Source organism: Notechis scutatus, chromosome 10 (genome assembly GCF_049901735.1).
Source record: "Notechis scutatus isolate UNSWTSFEM ecotype Mainland chromosome 10, rNotScu1.2, whole genome shotgun sequence".
Classification (NCBI taxonomy): domain Eukaryota; kingdom Metazoa; phylum Chordata; class Lepidosauria; order Squamata; family Elapidae; genus Notechis; species Notechis scutatus.
In genome coordinates, this window is record NC_142018.1 from 20,894,134 (window position 1) to 20,913,134 (window position 19,001).

Sequence of the window (19,001 nt, forward strand, 5' to 3'; positions counted from 1 at the left end):
TCCCCACCCCGTTTTCCTACCAATCGATCATTCTTTATTTGGGATCGCAGGATACCGTCTACAGCTCCATTCTCAGGGGGAGAGAGAGAGACTTTTGGCTTCATGCAAGGAAAGCAGCAGAAGCAGTGGAAATCTTTCTTTCTCTCCCCCAAAACTCCGCCAGAAATTAGTCTTTGCCAGCGCAGCCTCTTGGAGCAGGAGGCCTTGCAGGGTCCCAAAGACTCATTTCTGGCAGAGTTTGGGGGAGAGAAAAGAAAGACTTTTGCTGCTTTCCTTGCATGCAGCCAAAAGCAGAAGAAGAAAGTAGTGGAAAGAAGCAGCCTGGTGGTCAGGCCAGGCGTGTGGGGTGAGTGGGGCAAGATGCCCCCTCTGCCCTTTCCCCCCTCCCCTCACTATCTCATGTTGATCGTAATGCAAACAATGCAAGCCTCATGTTCCCGTGGGCCATGTGGGTGGCGCAGCCTTGTGTTCCCGCACAGCCTGAATTAATTGCTTTGGGGGTGACATTTCTCTGCAGACCACCAACATTTTCTCATGGACCACCTGTGGTCCCTGGCCCAACTGGTTGGTGACCACTGCCCTAGAGACCTTCCTTCACCCCACAAGGAAGTGAAGTGAAAAGGAGGAGGAATGTGAAGTCCCATGTGTGAATTCGGTGCCTTCTGCAGTATCTCCATCGACCAGCTCCTCCTCCCTTCTCCCCACCCCCTGTCTCTCTCCTAATCCTGACCTAATTTGTACCTTCTTTTTTTTTTATTCTTGCAACAGCACACTTTGACGATGAGACATCTTCTCTTCATATCTGTTTACATTCTTCTGCATCTGTTTTTCTCCCTACTTCTTTTGCCCATTGCTACATCCCAGGTGCTTCTTCTATATACCTGATATTTCAACCTTAAAATAACAGCAAATTAGATACCGATCACATTTGCATACTGCTCCTTTTGTTCCACCAAAGGTTTTTTTTTTTCTTTTTTTAATTTCATAGACATTAAATCTAGGAAAAACAGTGGGGTGGAATGGTGAGGTCTTTCATGGCATGGCTGCCTACCTCTGTTCAGGCATTGAGTCCATTATGTAAAATTGGCCTCAATGTTTCATTGCCCAGGTGAGCTGCCCCAGTGAATAATTTCATGTTGGACTCTGTTTCTCGTGTCAGCTTTGGATTGTAAACCTTTGTAAAGATTGGACTTGTTCCTGTTCACTGGGCTCATGTCCTTAATTGTCCTAATTTGGTTGGTGGCTCCCCTGAGAGAACTTTGACCAATCTTCATATTGTCTAGGTAGAATGTTTTCCGATCTTCAGAGTTCCTTTTGGCAGATGAGCAGCTGTATAAAGTTTATTTAATCAGTAGATTACTGCTGGCCTTTGTTGGACATATCGCAGGAGGAGAGACAATAGACAGGTTGGAAAAATGGATGGAAGGATAGATGACTAGCTAGAGAGATGATAGATAGATAGATAGATAGATAGATAGATAGATAGATAGATAGATGATAGCTGGATGGATGGATGGATGGATGGATGGATGGATGGATGGACCAATGGAGCAGCTGACTGATGAACTGATTGACTTATTGATTACTCCTGGGGGGAAGAAAGAGAGAGAGAGAGAGAGAGAGATCATACACATACATATTCATGCATATATTCATTCTTTCACTCATTTCAAATCGTTTGATTTTTTTTCCCCCGTCTTTTTATTTTATTTCAACTTTCAACAAAATCACCCTCCTTTGGGGTGACTTTCCCCCCTCCCTTTTAAACATTCCCTTGGGAGGGGGGAGGAGGGATCGCCCCTCCCTCCTGCCATGACCGAATTTACTAAAAGAGAGCAGTTGAACAAGAAATGATCCCTATCTTTATGTCCAAGGTGTGGATTTCAATTCCAGTTTGAAATTCTCCTTCGATATCTCTCTACCGGGCAAGAAAACTTCAAGGAAATCTCAAAATTCTCGCAAGGTAGGATATACATATAAAACCAATGAAATGCCAGTGGAAGCCGCTACAATATTTTGTGCTGGCTAGAGAATTCTGGGAGTTGAAGTCCACACATTGTCAAGGTTGAGAAACACTGGCTGAAGGGCAGGATTCTAATCCATGAAGGGCATAATGCAGAGGCAATCTTAAAAAACGAGCTATTGCTTAATTGTCTCTCTTTCTATCTGTCCTCTCCAGATTGAAGTCGTCCACAATTACCAAGAGAAAAGAAATTCCTTGCAGTACTACATCACGGAAAGTGAAGACAGTTTAGACATGTTGAAAAGGTGTGTTGGCTTTTCTATTTATCTCCTATCCATCAAGTTTGCTACTTAAATTCTTTGATCCAGACAAAAATCCACCAAGATGACCATGAGCATGAAGGTTGAAGTCTTTTATGGTTTCTACCAAAAGCTGGATTCAGTTGCTCTTCTTGTTTTATCAATTAAACAGAATATTTGTAGCTCAGGGTTGAAACGAGAAATCTGTGGTGCTCTCTAGCTTGGTTGATTTCTTGGAGATGTTTCATTACCCAGAGTAGGTAATGCCATCTGTGCGAGGAGGAGGAGGAGGAGGAGGAGGATATAACTGTGGGATCCTTAGTGCTCTCTGAGCTTGGTTGTCTTCTTGCAGAAGTTTCATGACCCAAACTAGGTAACATCATAAGTTCCTTAAATTAGCATTGATGATGCTACCCAGTTGGGTCATGAAACATCTGCAAGAAAACAACTAAGCTCAGAGAGCACCAAGGACCCCTCTTCTTGTTTTGTTGTTGATTTGTGAAATAGTTGTACAGTCATCTGTTCCTGCTTTTTGGTTTGATTTCATTCTAGCCACGTCATACACGAACTGATACAAACAGAACGAGTGTATGTCGAGGAACTTTTCACAGTTTTGATGGTGAGTCTTTATTTATCTGATTATTTTTTTGCACACATAAGGTCGCACAACTCTAGGGCAATTTCTCAATCGTACTGCTCCCTTAAATGTATCTAGTGTTCCTATCCTACTTCTGTGCCCGTCATCCAAGAAGCTTCTTCAGTTGAAAAACTAAACTGAAGAACTTGAATAACTTCAACTGAAGAAGCTTCTTGGATGAGAAGCGAAACATCTTCAAGGAAAAACAAAGTCCAGTTGTCTTTTGAAAAACCACCTTTGGGACAACCATGCCCTGGATGACTGAGAATCTTCATAGACATTTGGCCACCAATATAATTCTTTTTTTTCATCTTAAATCATTTTGGGAACAGATTTAAAGTATCAAATTTGATGGCATCCCCATCTTCATCCATTGGTTGAAAGGTTGCATTTGAAGTGGGCAAACATTTAGTTGACAGTAGATGTTTAATTGTTGGACAGTCAAGGTTGATAGAAGAAGAAACCAGAACCTGTGGTTCAATGTATGGATTTGAGAAGGTTGGGCTTTCATAGAACAAGATAGCTGAAGAACAAGCTGGCTGGCATGGCCTCACAGTCTAGCTAGCAAGACTTCGTCTTTTAAAGTAAAGGTAAAGATTCCCCTTGCACGTATGTGCTAGTTGTTTCTAGCTCTAGTGGGTGGTGCTCATCTCCGTTTCAAAGCTGAAGAGACAGTGCTGTCTGAAGATGTCTCCGTGGTCATGTGGCCGGCATGACTAAATGCCGAAGGTGCACGGAATGCTGTTCCCTTCCCATCAAAGTGGTCCCTATTTTTCTACTTGCATTTTTCGAACTGCTAGGTTGGCATGAAGCTGGGACAAGTGACAGGAGCTCACTGCATTATGCGGCACTCGGGATTCGAACCACCGAACTGCCGACCTTTCTGATCAACAAGCTCAGGTCTTAGCCACTGAGCCACCGCATCCCTTTAGTCTCTTAGCAAATCAAAATAATCCTGAAGATCTCTCCAAGCAGTTGAACATTATATTCTCCTCGAATTTAATTACTGAAGGGTCCTTGCTGCTCTCTGAGCTTGCTTTCATTACCCAAACTAGATAACATCAGCCCTGATGATGTTACTTAGTTTGGATAATGAAACATCTGCAAAAAAACCACCCTTTATTTAATCTACTTTTCCAAAGAGGACTTGAGTTTGGCTTACCCAAGTCAAGACGATCTTGATTGCCAAGTGCTGGAAACTATCAAGCAAGAGACCAGGAATTTTAGGGAGATGCGAAGTCTTGGCTGCAGTTCAAAAGAGAGGCAGTACAAATATTTGCCACAGGAGTGGAACGGTCTGAATTATGTGCCAGTGTTTGAGCAAGCCAGCTGTCAACTTGGACTTCTCTTAGTGTATTTGACACAGCCAAGGAAAATTAGATCTCTTGGAATGGTTCATGGGCTCTTAGGAAAGTACTTTTGGATTTAAAAAAAAAAAGGGATTGTTAAATGCCACAAAGCCAGATGTCCCAGCACTGAAGAAGGTTGTGTGTCTAATGCTGCTTTTTGGCTCAGAGTACTTAATAGTAAGGTTGCCTAATGCTAAATTGGGTGATGCTGTTGGCAGGGGTACCGAGCTGAGATGGACAACCCTACCATGGCCTTCCTCTTACCTCCCCTTTTGAGAAGCTGCAAAGATGTTCTCTTTGGAAACATGCCTGAGATCTATGACTTCCACAACAAGTAAGCTGGCACGCTCTTCAAGTGTTCCCTTTGCCTTCGCCACCACTTCAGGAAGTTGATCTCTTCTCCATCCTTCTTTTCCCTTTTGTGCAGCATCTTCCTCCATCACCTGGAAAGCTGCCTTGAAGCTCCAGAGAGAGTTGGGTGCTGCTTCTTGGAAAAGGTTTGTAAGCAGCTTTTTCAAACAGATTGTGGGGTCCCCTTATGCCAAGGCTGGAAATCCACTAGATTCAGAAAGGTCCAGGGACACCGCTGACATTTCTCCATTTTTGCTAACTCTAAAATCTCCCTTGCAGTCTTTGAACGTAGATGTTGATTTTTGTCTTTATATTTTTTTTTTGTTCCCTTCTGTAGCGGGAGGATTTTCAGATGTACGAGAAGTACTGTCAGAATAAACCACAGTCAGAATCTCTCTGGAGGCAGCACGCCGAGAGTCTCTTTTTCCAGGTATTGTGTCTTTCTACAGCGAGCACAATAAATGGAATATATTTTGAGACTTTCCCTAGTTTTCCATCTGCTGAGAATGTGGGTGGAGTTATAATTGAGTTTTGAGAGATGTGGTTTTTATTTTAGGGGCTCCCCTGAGACATTCTGAGAAACGAAAGGCAAATTCTTCAAAAGTTTGCATGCACATCTGAATCATTAAGTTGCAAGGCATTTCTTTGTTGTGTGTGTGTGAGAGAGAGGCAGAGACAGAGAGAGAGATACAGAGACAGAGAGAGAGAGAGACACAGAGAGACAGAGAGAGAGAGAGTGAAAGATAGAGACACAGAGAGAGAGAGAGAGAGAGACAGTGAAAGATAGAGAGAGACACAGAGAGACACAGAGAGACAGAGAGAGAGACAGTGAAAGATAGAGACACAGAGAGAGAGAGAGAGAGAGAGAGACAGACAGACAGACAGACAGACAGAGACAGAGAAGGGTTGAAAACCCTATTCTGCGGATTGAGAAGTTGAATGTTTCAAATATATATATAGGGGTGGGGGGGAAATGGACATATGTTGTTGTTCCTGCCCTGGCTATGTTTCTGGATGGGGGAGTCAAAGCATTAGAGCCCTACTAATTGAGAAATTTGGGGATCTGCCTCCACCCATTTGGTGGATATCCAAATTAAAAGAAATGGATGTCCATGTTCCAAATGGAAAATAAGTTGCGTTTCTTCTGCAGGAGTGCCAGAAGAAGCTAGAACACAAGCTCAGTCTGGATTCATATTTGCTCAAACCAGTACAGAGGCTAACCAAGTACCAGCTGCTTCTCAAGGTATGGAGGCTCTTGGCTGAGATCTGTAAAAGGGGCTCTGGATCCACGTTGAACTGGAGGATTCTGGAATCTACTAGAAATTCCATTGAGGAACAGCTAGGGGGAATATTTTCAGAATTATGTCTTTGGGGGGAAAAAATTAATCAACTCTATTTTTGTTCTTGTTTTTTGTTTTATTTGCAGGAGCTGCTGAAGTATAGCACGAGCTGCGAAGGTGTGCAGGAATTGCAAGAAGCTTTAGTTGCCATGCTGGACTTGGTCAAGTCCGTCAACGACTCCATGCATCAGATTTCCATCACTGGCTACGATGTAAGATGTTCTCCATGGAGAGGGCTTGCTAGATCAATTCAATAGGAGCGGGATCTCCAGATAGCTTCAGTCTTCCGACTCAATAAATTTAAGGAGATGCAGCACAAAAGGAAATAGAAGTAGAAAGAAAATTCAGTGAATTTTACATCATATATCTCTGTATAGCTATCTGTCTATTTACCTATCTCTCCAACTATCATCTATCTATCTATCTATCTATCTATCTATCTATCATCTATCTATCTATCTATCTATCTATCTATCTATCTATCTATCCATCTATCGTCTATCTATCATCTATCCACTATCATCCATCCATTCATATCTGTCTGTCTATATTTGTCTGTCTGTCTGTCTTCTCTCTCTCTCTCTCTCTCTTTCTCTCTCTTTCTCTCTCTCTCTCTCTCTCTCTCTCACACACACATACAGAAGGAGAGAGAGAATATAAAGCATAGAACACAAAACATAGAATCATAGAGTTGAAAGGGTCCTTGGAGGTCTTCTAGTCCAACTCCCTACTCAAGCAGGAGACCCTATACCACTCTGGACAAATGGCTGTCCAGTGTCTTCTTGAAAGCCTCCAATGATGAAGCACCCAGAAGTATATAAATACATATTTAAAAGTTTTAAAGAGAACATAACAACTAACCGGAATTAATACAGAATAAAGAAAACACACACAGAGAGAACAGAAAAGATAAACATCAAAAGTGCCAAACAAACAGTGAAAGAAACAACAGAAAGTTGTAATACAAGAAGAATTGAATTGCTTTATGCGGTCTGCAACTGTTCCAAAGGTGTTTTTTCAAGAGGCGATGGGACTTTCTGTTTTTTTTTCTTTGAAGACATTTCACTTCTCATCCCAGAAGCTTCTTCAGCTCTGACTGGATGGTGGAGAATGGAAGGATTTATACTCCTTGCAGACAGCTTGGTCATTTGCATCCTTTTAAGAGTTGTTGAGGCCACTTGGTGGTTTTTCTGTGTGAAATAGGCCATCTAGGTCCAAATCGAACAGGCCTTTCTCAACAGAGGGGGAGGAATACAACATCATCTATCTCCAGTCTACAACATAGTCCTTTCAGCAGCTCCAAGAAGGCTCTACACCCATTTGCACTACTCAGGCGACTCTGAGGACACAAATAAACCTCCAAGTGGCCTCAACGATGCGCTAAAAAACACAAATGACAACTGTCTACAAGGAGTATCAATCCTTCCGTTCCCCGCCATCCAGTCAGAGCTGAAGAAGCTTCCTGGATGGGAAGCAAAATGTCTTCAAAGAAAAAAAAACAAAGTCAAATTGCCTCTTGGAAAAAAAGCACATTTGGGACAACCATGACCTGGATGACTGAGAATCTCCCCAGATATTCTGCAACCGTTCCTTTATCTTCTTAATGCCTTGTGCTCGGGGTCTGTTTTCTGCAAACGAGGCATCTCAGAGGGAAGTCCAGCCTTGGAAAGCAAGGGCCGGGTGGAAACCTTTCTCCTTTCTTCCAGGGAGACCTTGGTGAGCTTGGCAAAGTCTTGATGCAGGGGTCCTTCAGCGTGTGGGTGGGCCACCGGAAGGGCCCAACGAAGATGAAGGACCTGGCTCGCTTCAAGCCCATGCAAAGGCACCTGTTCCTCTACGAGAAAGCCCTGGTCTTCTGCAAGAAAAGAGAAGAGCACTGTGACAGCTATGACAAGAGGTCGTCCTACAGCTTCAAGCACTTTTTGAAAGTAAGGAAACGCCGAAAGCTCTGGTACGGGTGGCTTCCGGCATCCTGGTTGTATTTTCAGCGGTAGGATAGGCAACAACAACTCCAGAGTGGAGATTTTAGATTTAAAAAAGACATGTAGCAATAGCAATCGCACTTATATACCACTTCACAGGGCTTTCCAGCCCTCTCTAAGCAGTTTACAGAATCAGCCTCTTGCCCCCAACAATTTGGGTCCTCATTTGACCGACCTCGGAAGGATGGAAAGCTGAGTCAACCTTGAGCCTGGTGAGATTCGAACTGGCAAATTGCAGGCAGCCGGCAGTCAGCAGAAGTCCCCTGCAGGACCACACTCTAAGCACTGCACCACCAGGGCTCGTGTAAATCACACTGTGTTCCATAACAATGGAGAACTCCATTCTACAACAAACTGGACATGGAAGATGTCCCTCAGGAGGGGAATGGGGAAATTCGCCAAAGCCAACTCACCACGGGACAATGCGCTGCAGGACAATTGTAACAATTCAATGTCATTATTTAAAATAAATTAAAAATGTATTTCTATTGTCATACACATTTCATTCTGTCCTTGTTGCATCCTTTAAGGAGTCTATTCCATTTCTTTGATGTTAGTGTAACTGTTGTCCTGCAGTGTGTTGCCCCATGGTCAGTTGGCCATGGCAAGTTGACGGTGGTGAGTTGGCTGCAATGCATTGTCATAAACCCTTCTGGAGAACTGTTGTGAACCAGATGAAAGTGCTTCTCCCATGCAGAATGTTCTCTGCCTTCCCCTGTCCTCTTTCTGCAGTCCTGAGGACTAGAATCTTGCCTACTTTTCTCAGGGCTGGCTTGCTAAGTGTACCTCCTACAGGTAGTCCTTGAACTTACAGAATTGGGACCAGATTTTCTATTGCTAGGGAGGATGTTGTTAAGTGACACCCATGTGATTTTACGATCGTTAACAACAACTCGATGCCATTATTGAATGAATCACACGGTCCTTGTTTTTCCTGCTTGATCTGTCAATGAAAACCTGAAAGTTCTTTCTTGGAAAGGGGACAGAATTGGCATTTTTATCCAGCCTGGCTGTTTTTTTTTGCATCTGGACACGGAGTCCATAGCTCTGTCAGTTGCTCATCCAGCTGAGGATCTGATTTGTTTATCCAGCCATGCCCGGAAAGCTCATTTGCAGAGACAACATTGCGATTGGCCAAGGCTGTCCTGAGATCGTCTATCACAGTGGCTGAAAGCAATGTCCAAAGCAGAGGAGAAAGAGACAATAGACGGTCTCCCAGATGGTCCCATTTGTTTAATGCCTCCTGCCCATGTTGTTTTGTGCATGCAGGCGGTACAAGATGTCATCCGGAAGCATGAGAGAAGCTCTGAACATTGCCATTCGTATTTACAGGGAGCCTTGTTTATCTGAATTGACATTCGAGGGTTGGGGTGCAATGAAGCAGCTCTGAAATGCGGGCTGGAGGGCCATGTTTGCATGACATGACTCATCAGCCATCATCTGCCCTTGGCCAATGACTCAGCCTCATTGGCAGCCTGCAATCTGGAATAACTAGGCCAGTCAGGGCGACTTTTCAATCTTCCCAGTTTTGCCTTGCTTAGAAAGAAGAAAGGGGGGAAGAAGAAGGAGGAGGAGGAGGAGGAGGAGGAGGAGAGGAGGAGGGGAGGAGGAGGGGGAGGAGGAGGAGAAGAAGAAGAAGAAGAGGAGGAGGGAGGGGAGGAGGAGGAGGAGGAGGAGGGGAGGAGGAGGGAGGGGGAGGAGGGGGAGGAGGGGAGGAGGAGGAGGGAGGAGGAGGAGGAGGAGGAGGAGGAGGGAGGAGGAGAGAAGAAGAAGAAGAAGAAGAAGAAGAAGAAGAAGAAGAAGAAGAAGGAAGAAGGAAGAAGAAGAAGAAGAAGAAGAAGAAGAAGAAGAAGAAGAAGAAGAAGAAGAAGAAGAAGAAGAAGAAGAAGAAGAAGAAGAAGAAGAAGAAGAAGAAGAAGAAGTTGTTACTGTAAGGAAGACTTGAAAGGGAGAGTCAGTAGTCATTTGGAAAGGTCACACAGGATGGTGATGACCAGCTAAAGTTGTTCGTTCAAGTTCTGCATGTGAATCTCTTCTTTCTTTTAGATGAATGCTGTTGGAATCACAGAAAACGTGAAGGGAGACCCTCGCAAGTTTGAGATCTGGTACAGCGGCCGAGAAGAAGTCTATGTTGTGCAGGTAGCCTTCCTGGAACATCTGGAATGTTCACATTGAGGGACAAGAACCAGAAGTTTCTGAAACCAAACCCCAAATTTCACCTCTTGGAGGGGAACCAGCAAGTTCTTGGCCCTCCATAGGATGAACAGCCCTCAAATAAAGCTGGCACGATATGAAACTTTGCTAATTAAGTTCTATAAAGTTGAATGAGCTTTTGTTGCCATTTGCATAATCGTGACCATTTCCTTGGTGTGATTTTGACTTGGCTGAGTGATGCACACATCCAACACTGATGATGTTACCTACCTGGTAACGTCTTCAAGAAAACAATCAAGTTCAGAGAGCACCAAGGACCCCTCCATTCAACCCTGAGCCATAAATATTCTCTTCTATCGATACACACCACTCCCGAGAGGAAAATAAATTCAGGTTCTTTGAATGTTTCTATCAGATTCTAAAGAGGAATTTTGATTTTAAAATCTTACCATCTTCTGTTAGGCACAAACCTTTGACCTGAAGATGACCTGGCTAAATGAAATCCGAAAGGTTTTGTTCAAGCAGCAACAGCTTATCAAAGGTAAGGAATCCTAGTTTAGAAAGTCCTCAAGACATGTACAAAACCTGGATGATTTTGGCTCTAGAGTCTGAACTGGGAAATGTGTGTCCATTTTTGGAAAGCTAAAAATTAAATCCATGAAGAAGATATCCTTAATGGTGCGGGCCTTTTGTAAAGTTTTTTTATTATTTTCTGGACCAAACCAAAAGATCTAATCCTGAATTGTCTTCCCAGATCTGGATACTGACAAATTTCCCCATTTCTAACCATGAGAACATTTGGTAAACAAAAGATATGGAACTAACACAATGTTGAATCGTGTTCACAGATGAGAAGCAAGTGTCACCTTTGTGTACTGATACAATTCAACTTTCTCCTCCATTGAGTGATGGGTAAGTCATGGAAAAAGAAAACACCCAAGCAATCTTCAGATAATTTATATGTTTTTTTCATAAATCACTACCGTTGAATTTCTATATCATTCTGACTTTTGGGAAAAAATATTCCCAACCTGTAAAGTCATTATTTACATACGCCAACAATTCCAGTGCAATGAAACTTTTATCAGGCTTCAGTTTAATGGACACAGCGTGGAACAAACTAATATTCCATGCTAATTACTATTATTGGCCTAAGGACACGATTATCTAAATGACAGACTAGCAGGGCGACTTCCTTCCATAATTGATGCAAATGGCATCGTTTGTTCCATTTGCATAATGAAGTCCTTATGCAAATGCCCCAAATTGCTCAGAAGGAAATACACTTCCATTCAGTGAATATTTGGGATTAAAGGATGTTTTCCCCTTCCTGCACTGCCCTTCCAAAAAGAAATTTCAATATATATGCATTTTTGCCTGGAAAATTTCATAATGGGCACATTTTGCCTCTCAATTTTTTAAAAAAAATTGATCCATTTTTCCAATGGAATCCTGGATCTCAAAATCTGAGAAAAACCTGCAACCCAGAGCTAATTGTGTTGTGGTCCATTTTGACCCAGGAAACATTGATTAAGTCTGCTCCGTAAAAGATGCCAAACCAAGGTTTTAACCTTGTTCCTTCTGATCTCCTGAATGGACTTTTGTGTTGTTGTTTGTCGTTTAATGACCCCATAATCCTTTGTGGGGTGGAGTCGGGGCAACTGAATGGATCTGAGTGTTTACTGGCCAGATGACCTTCCTGTCACCAGTGCCGAGTTTTGTTCAGTAGATATATTCTCATTGTGCCCAGAGAGAGAAATATCAGCCTCTACCTAGAATCGAACTCACAGCCTCCTGAACGTGAGGTGAGAGTTCCACCTCTAGGCCACCACATCACTCCTGAATGGACTTTGTGTGCTTCCAGGAAAAAGCCCAGAGCTTCTCTAAGCTCAGAGGAGAATGATTCTGAACGTACCAGCCCCGTAGCCGTGGAGAACTTCGCTGCCTCTTCCCAGAGCAAACCTAGCAAACGTATGTATCTGTGTAGATTCTTCTCCCCCCCCCTTTTTTTTGGGGGGGGGGGACTGATCATCTTCGGGAATTTGGTGGTACTTTGGTTTGAGGAGGATGTCAACAACAGGAGGTACAATGCACATTTTGGGGTGGGGTGTAGCATTTTTTGGAGAACTTGTGAAGCTCAAGGAGCAATGAGACGTCTAGGACAGAAGTCTTCAAACTTAACAACTTTAATACTTGTGGACTTCAACTTCCCAGAATTCCTCAGAGAGCCATGCTGCCTGGGGAATTTTGGGAAATTGAAGTCTAGAAGCCTTCAAGTTGCCAAGTTTGGAGACTCTTTTTTTTCTAGGGCATTGTGTTCAGTCTGCTATAACTTCTGGTTGCAGAGATTTGTCAAAGACAAAGGAGAACACTGTTATAGCGTTCTATAAAAGCAAGCTTTAGTGAACAGAGAAAACAGATAATAAACATCTAAGAATCTTTCCAATGACCTTCCTGTCTTCCCATGGATCTAAATTGGAACCTGTGTTTTCCTAATCCTTTTATCACATGTAGAGGCAAACAATAAGGAAAACTGGAGAAAAGTACAATATGGAGGTTGCAAACCAAAGGGAAGGAAGAAATGGGCCATCTGTTAAGGATTCAGAGGTGGAAAGAAATTCTAAAATTGAGGTGGCACCACAAAAACATCCCTCCTCCAACCATATTTCTTTTGGCTGATAATATTTAAAGCTGGAGATCCTAAAGTTGATCCCAGGAGTAAAGTCATGGAAAGAGATGACCCTTTCAGTAGCTTGACATCTTAAAACAAGGATTATTTCTTCTCTTCTCATGCAGCTTGGACAGGCATGTCCCATTCATTAGAAATCTGTGAAGGTCTTGAAGAGTGGTCCAGTCACCATTACTTCTCAACCTGCTCTGACACTGAAGAAGAAGATGGCAATCAACTGGTTAGTGGGCACGTTGGGTGGAATACACATTGGGAATTGTAGCCCAACGTAACTTCAAAGCAATAGGTTGGGGAAGGTTATCCTAAACCAGAGCTAGGCAAAACATGGGATGTTTAACATGGAATGATCCAACTTGGAAAAGCGTTGTTCTGAAGGTCACAGGGATGATGGGGCCTTCTGTACCATGGTTGGACTGGTTTTGGATCACTCCGAAGAGCCAATTTTGAAGTTACATTTTAAGGTGGAGGGTTATATTTCTGGTCTAAATCACACATTCATTGTTCGTGCTTTAGTCTCCAGGAAAATATAAAGCCTTAGCAGATTGCAAGAAGAGAGACTCGGATGAACTTCTGGTGAAGAATGGGGATGTCATTCAGCTCTTGCATGAAGATGGAAAGGGTCAGTGGTAGGTGCTCCAGAGGTCGAAATTCTGGTCTACAAAAAGTAGGCAAGAAGAAGGGTGTGAGAGTGTTCTACAGCTTTACAAAGAGCTTTTTCTCTGGCTTGTTTCATCTTCACCATCTCCTCCCTTCCTTTATCTGAAAGGTTGGTCAAAAACCTCAACCGAAGTAAAGAAGGCTGGGTGCCCACCAACAGCCTGCAGATAATCCTTGGGGACTGTAGGTTTCGGAGCACTGGAGTCACAGGTATTCCTGTGAGGACAAGTGACTTGCTCACCTGAACTGTTTTTGGCATTAGCATGCGCAGGAATTTGGAGGCCTGGGCACTGCTTTGCTTGCTTGCTTAGAAGAAACCTGACTTTTGCTCAAATATAGCAGAGGATGTGGAGAGATTAATAATCTAATATGTTTCAGGAAGTTATATTTAGCAATAGTATTAGGCACTCTTCCTTCACTTTTCTCCTCTTTGCTCTTCTCTTCCTCTTCCTCCTCTTTCTCTCCCTTCCATTCTTTTCCTGCTCCTTCTTGTCTCCCTTCAATTCTTCTCCTCCTTGTCTCCCTTTCATCCATCCTTCTCCTTCACTTTCTTTCTTGTCTCCTTTCAACTTTTCTCCTTCTCATCTCCCTTCCATCCTTCTCTTTCTCTTCTTGTCTCTCGTCAATTCTTCTCATCTCCCTTTCACCCTTCTTATTTCCCTTCTTTCCTTCTCACCTCCCTTTCATCCTTCACCCTTCTATCCTTCTCATCTCCCATCCTTCTTCTTCTTGTCTCCCATCAATTCTTCTCATCTCCCTTCCTTCTCCTTCTCCTTCATCTCCCTCTTAATATACTTCAAGAAATTAGCATTTAGCAATAGTATTAAGCACTTACATACCCTCCACTCTCCCTACTCTTTCTTCCTTGTCCTCCTCCTTCTCTTATGATTTTATTTGGAGGACAACAGCTGAACTGATCAAGACTTGAAAAAGAAACCTACTTGAATGAGAGGACATAATGTCCAGCCCAAGCAAGCCATATCTATGACTTGCCGTTGGGTATAGCAGATGTGCCTATGAGAATTGCTATCTTTTGCCAAATCTGGATGCATGAATTATGTTTTGGTCTGTAAGTTATGAGGATTAGAAGCATGCTTGCTTGTTCAGACTGGGAATGAAGATGGTTTGCTAAGATCCTATGGCAAGAAGCTGAACCTGCATTTTTTAAATTAAAAAAAAAGAGGGGAGTATATTGTATTTTATCATCTCCATTGTTGTCATGGCCATAAACATCCCTGAAGGGGGTATCAGGTTTGACAAGAGAAAAATAAATTTAATCATAAGAATCATGGCTGATAGAAACTAAATCTTGGATGTTACGGAAAGAGACTAACTCTATTACTCTGTGGGATAACTCCAGTGACATCCATCATTCATTGCTCAAAATATTTTAAATCATTTCTATATCTTTAAGAGCATTTCTTTCATGTATTCAGTTTTTCACGGTGTCCCAATCATTTACAACTCTCAATGGTGTACAAAACCATTTATTTGCTTCCATGTTAGGTATTGTAAGATTGTTATATTCCTTCTTCATTGATATGGAAAAAAAATTTCCCCTTTGCTTCTGGAAAAATAAACAACAAATCTCACCAATAAGATACTCCTTTTATAATTCTCCTAACTAGGGGATTTTTGATGTTTACACATTTTAAAGTTGCCAACGCTGAGAGACAGTGTCCTAAAAAGCACCTGGTTTTGCCAAATCTTGCCAGACCATCTTCTGTTTCCCCACCAAAAATGTTTGATTAAACTACTGATGGAAACTAGATTGTGCAAGACTTGGGGTCCATTCTTGATATGGAGCACCTCAAATGGAAGACCTCTAAGGAAGCATCAGTGGGAGGAAACTTCCTTTGAGAATGGTTGATGGCATGACTTTTCCCATCAGGGTTCAGGGTAAGAAGGTTAATAAGCCATGGTCTAATCTGGTCTTCTGGTAACTTCCTTAGTATCATCCAAAGACCGCCAATCCAAAATTATCTCCTTTGAAACATCTCCAAATGAGACCAATTATGAATCCACCTGGATGAAGAACCCATCAGAAATGTCCCAAAGGTGCTTTTTCCAAAGGCAACTGGACTTTCTGGGTTTGTTTGTTTGTTTGTTTGTTTGAAGACGTTTCGCTTCTCATCCAGAACTGGAGAAGTTTCTTGGGTGAGAAGCAAACATCTTCAAGAAAAAAAACAACCAGGAAATCCAGTTGTCCCTTGAAAAAGCACCTTTGGAACAACCATAACCTGGAGGACTGAATTTCTCCCAAGACAACTCATCAGAAACTGACTTTTCAGAACTGACAAAGTCCAATTAGAGATTAACTCCTTACAATTACGAGAGCTCAAGTCATTTAATGCTTGCTGGCCCGTGAGCTGCTAAGAAATGTCTTAGAGAACACATCGCTTTGTCTCTGAAATTGCCAGCCATAGTCGCTGGCAAAATGTCAGGATACCACATCATTAGACCATGGCTGATTAGCCCAGAAGCTAATCACGGTTTGATTGACACTGACCATGAAAGCCTGCACTAGTAGACATCAAGCTTTTTTTCATTTACACTGGAGTTGGGATGGAGGAGAGACCTGAGTTTCAACTTTTTGCAGGCTTGCTGTGCGGGTGGTGGGGTGGGATGGGGAATTGGGGGAGGGGGAGGGGAGAGGGAGGGTGTCATTGTTCCAAAAATTGATCCGTAGCCTTGCCAAGCGTTCAGTTGCACTTCCTAAGCACTTTAAAGATTTTTCTGTTAGGAGCTTGTGTGCAAATAGCCTTAATTTAGGTCCTGTCTTGTTGTCTGCTAAGGTAGCTTTAAAGAACCACACTTGTGTTTATGATTCATTCATCCCTGAGCTAGGAATTTCAGGAGAAGCCATGCATTCTAGGATCTGTGCCTTCTGATGTTTAATGTTGCTCTCCGTTGCTTTTTAGACGCTGCTCAGGATAGGCTGAGGAAGTTAAGCTCCCCCTGAATTTAATGAATTAAGGCCCAGCCCTTTGTGAATTCTCCATTGGAGACCCTGGAATGGTAACAAGGGACAGAGTGGCCAATTAGAACTTATTCGGTCATCTACCATCCTAATTAAGGGACAGCCCTTGGCTGTTCTGGTCTGGGCTCAGAAGCTAAGCAGGATCGAGCCTGGTTAATCCTTGGATGGGAGAACATCAAGGGGCTAGGCTAGAGGGGAAGTTGGAAAACCTTCCAGAAGAAGACGATGGCAATGTGGTTGAGGAAACTCTATGGACGTATCCCTGTAAGCATCACAAGTTGACCTCAACTTGAAAGAAGCTTTACTTTTTCTATCATCAAAACATCACATCCTCACCAAGTGGGGCCATGACTGGCAGCCATTCTTTCCTCTTCTTTTTCATTTTCCTTCCTTCCCTTACTTCTGGGGAACCTCCATTGTTTTTGACCCAAGGATGAGACCTCATCTTCCTCTCTACAGCATTCCTTTGAGAAGGCATTTATTTGACGGTTCCGTGGCTTTGGGGCAGGTTGAAGGATGAGGTTCTGGTTTTTTTTCCCAACCACCCTTTGCTGGGATTGGCTGGTCTTGACTAAGATCTTGTGGGGTCTCAAGGAAGCCAACTTCAGTAGGTTTTGCAGGAACTTTGAGGTCAGTAAAATGCCCTTCTGTTTTTGCTATCGAGAGTCTAAAGAACTTGGCATCCATGGGTTGTGTCTCAAGACTTGGTCATTTGGCAGTTCCAGATTGTAGACATTTCACTGTGGATTCTGTGGCCAAGGGTCTAGCAAAGTTTGCACGGGGATTTTTAAGGGGTTGGGGGGAACATATGTGCCATAACTAAATCCAGAATCCCATTTGCACTATATGTATTACGAATGTCCTTGTCGGTAGTAAGACTATAAGCTTTGGCTCTTTAAGAGCCCACTTGTACTTAGGCAAGAATTGAAGGCTTTTTAAAAGGGACTTTCCATCATTTATTTTTGGGTGCACCTTCAGGATTTTTACATTTTTCTTTGTAGGCTCAGGTAATTCGGTGTCTACAGACAAACGGTTACAAATTTAACCTCCCAAAGCATTTCTAATCACAGGGTAACTATTGTGACAGGCTACTCATAACCACTCAGGGCAGTGAACGGTGTGTGTAAAGGCAAAAATAATAATAATTTACTGTCAATGTAAGTTGTCATTGATCTGTTTTCTTTGATGTGTCACATCCAGTTTTGGGACAGGGGTAGATGATTTTGTTTCAAAAGTCCAGATTCACCTGGACCTCTGAAAATGTAGCTGTACTTCTCTTAATCTCCATTTATACATATGTTCCTAGTCTGCTGAAGATCACACTGTTGCTGCTACAACAAGCCATGTTCACACTCTTCCCCTTGTACGTGAAACACCATTGAAATCATGGTACTACACTTTTAAAATGAGGATATATTCATTAAAGTGGGATGGCCTGGGGAACCCAAACAAAGGTCATTTTTAAAAGTGTTCATCCTCATGTGTACAGCACAGTTTGGTCTTTTTAACTTTTGTCTACCAGGTTCTAAACTGTACATGCTTCGGTTTACCTACGTAGCAAGTCTGAATCTAATGTTTTAGGCTGCGCTCAGAGATTTACTGCGTACGTATAGGATTGCACTTCTAAACTCCAAAAACTTTGCACAAACCTTCAAGGGCCTGTTAAAAATAGGCTGGTGTTAAAATGTCAATGCGACCCTGAGCTGTGGAATATATGCCTTCCCTGTCCCAATTATTTAACGGGTTCTGTAAATGCCATTGTAAGAATGAGCTGACTCTATATTTAAAAAAAAAAAAAGAATTATGAACCTTGTTAAATAAAGAAATATACCTGAAGACTTTTTGTTTGGTGCCGAGAGTTTTGTGTCTGCTTCCTGGATTCAGAAGAAAGATGCGTCTTTCTTTTCATGTTGCAATTCATTCGCTGGTTTTATTGTGGTTCATCACAAAGCATTTGCACTGTGAGTTAATTTGGTGGTGTAAATGCATATGCCTGTTAATTTTGCCATGTGCTTTTCAATACTGTATTTAGCTCTGTTATCAATCTTGTGAAACTCGTTTGTTTGATTTTTTTTTTAAAAAGGTAGGGAACTTAGGAAAATCCACCCAGCCTTGCTTCTTGAAGAGTGATCCAGTCACCATTACTTCTCAACTGGTTAGTGGGCACGTTGGGTGGAATACACATTGGGAATTGTAGCCCAACGTAACTTCAAAGCATAGATAGAGAGAAAGAGAGACAGGTAGAACTTCTTCAAAGTTAGTGATCCAAATTAAGTACGCATTGGGTACTTCACCTTCTGAAAACTTTTCTTTTCTTAATCTCAATTTCTACACTCTTTCCCAGTTGCTGAAGATCACACTGTTGTTGCTGCTGGAATTCCTTGTAAGAATTCTCAAACAAGCCATTTTTATTCCCCTTCCCTTTGTGTTTGAAACACCAATGAAATCACGGTACTCCATTTTTAAAATGAGGATAAGTTCATTGCGGTGGGAAGCCCTGGATAACCAAAATTAATCCACTGGGCTGTTATGCCATGAATTTTCTTTGCTCTTACAACTAGTATTTCCCTTACAATTTTTTTCTCTCTTTCTGGTAGACA

At 42.5% G+C, this 19,001-nt stretch overlaps 1 protein-coding gene across 1 annotated transcript in view; it reads left to right on the forward strand.

Annotated features, from left to right (window-relative positions):
• Window positions 1–18,242, forward strand: part of MCF2 (MCF.2 cell line derived transforming sequence) — a 39,010-nt gene extending 20,768 nt beyond the window's left edge. Inside the window, 17 exon segments of the mRNA XM_087971910.1 lie at window positions 1,875–1,963; window positions 2,180–2,268; window positions 2,815–2,881; window positions 4,467–4,582; window positions 4,676–4,745; window positions 4,937–5,029; window positions 5,750–5,842; window positions 6,026–6,151; window positions 7,646–7,867; window positions 9,968–10,060; window positions 10,538–10,616; window positions 10,924–10,987; window positions 11,940–12,046; window positions 12,872–12,984; window positions 13,278–13,390; window positions 13,531–13,631; window positions 16,343–18,242. Of these exon segments, the coding sequence (XP_087828036.1) occupies window positions 1,875–1,963; window positions 2,180–2,268; window positions 2,815–2,881; window positions 4,467–4,582; window positions 4,676–4,745; window positions 4,937–5,029; window positions 5,750–5,842; window positions 6,026–6,151; window positions 7,646–7,867; window positions 9,968–10,060; window positions 10,538–10,616; window positions 10,924–10,987; window positions 11,940–12,046; window positions 12,872–12,984; window positions 13,278–13,390; window positions 13,531–13,631; window positions 16,343–16,383 (1,676 nt within the window). The 3' untranslated portion in view covers window positions 16,384–18,242.
• The last annotated feature ends 759 nt before the right edge of the window (window positions 18,243–19,001 follow it).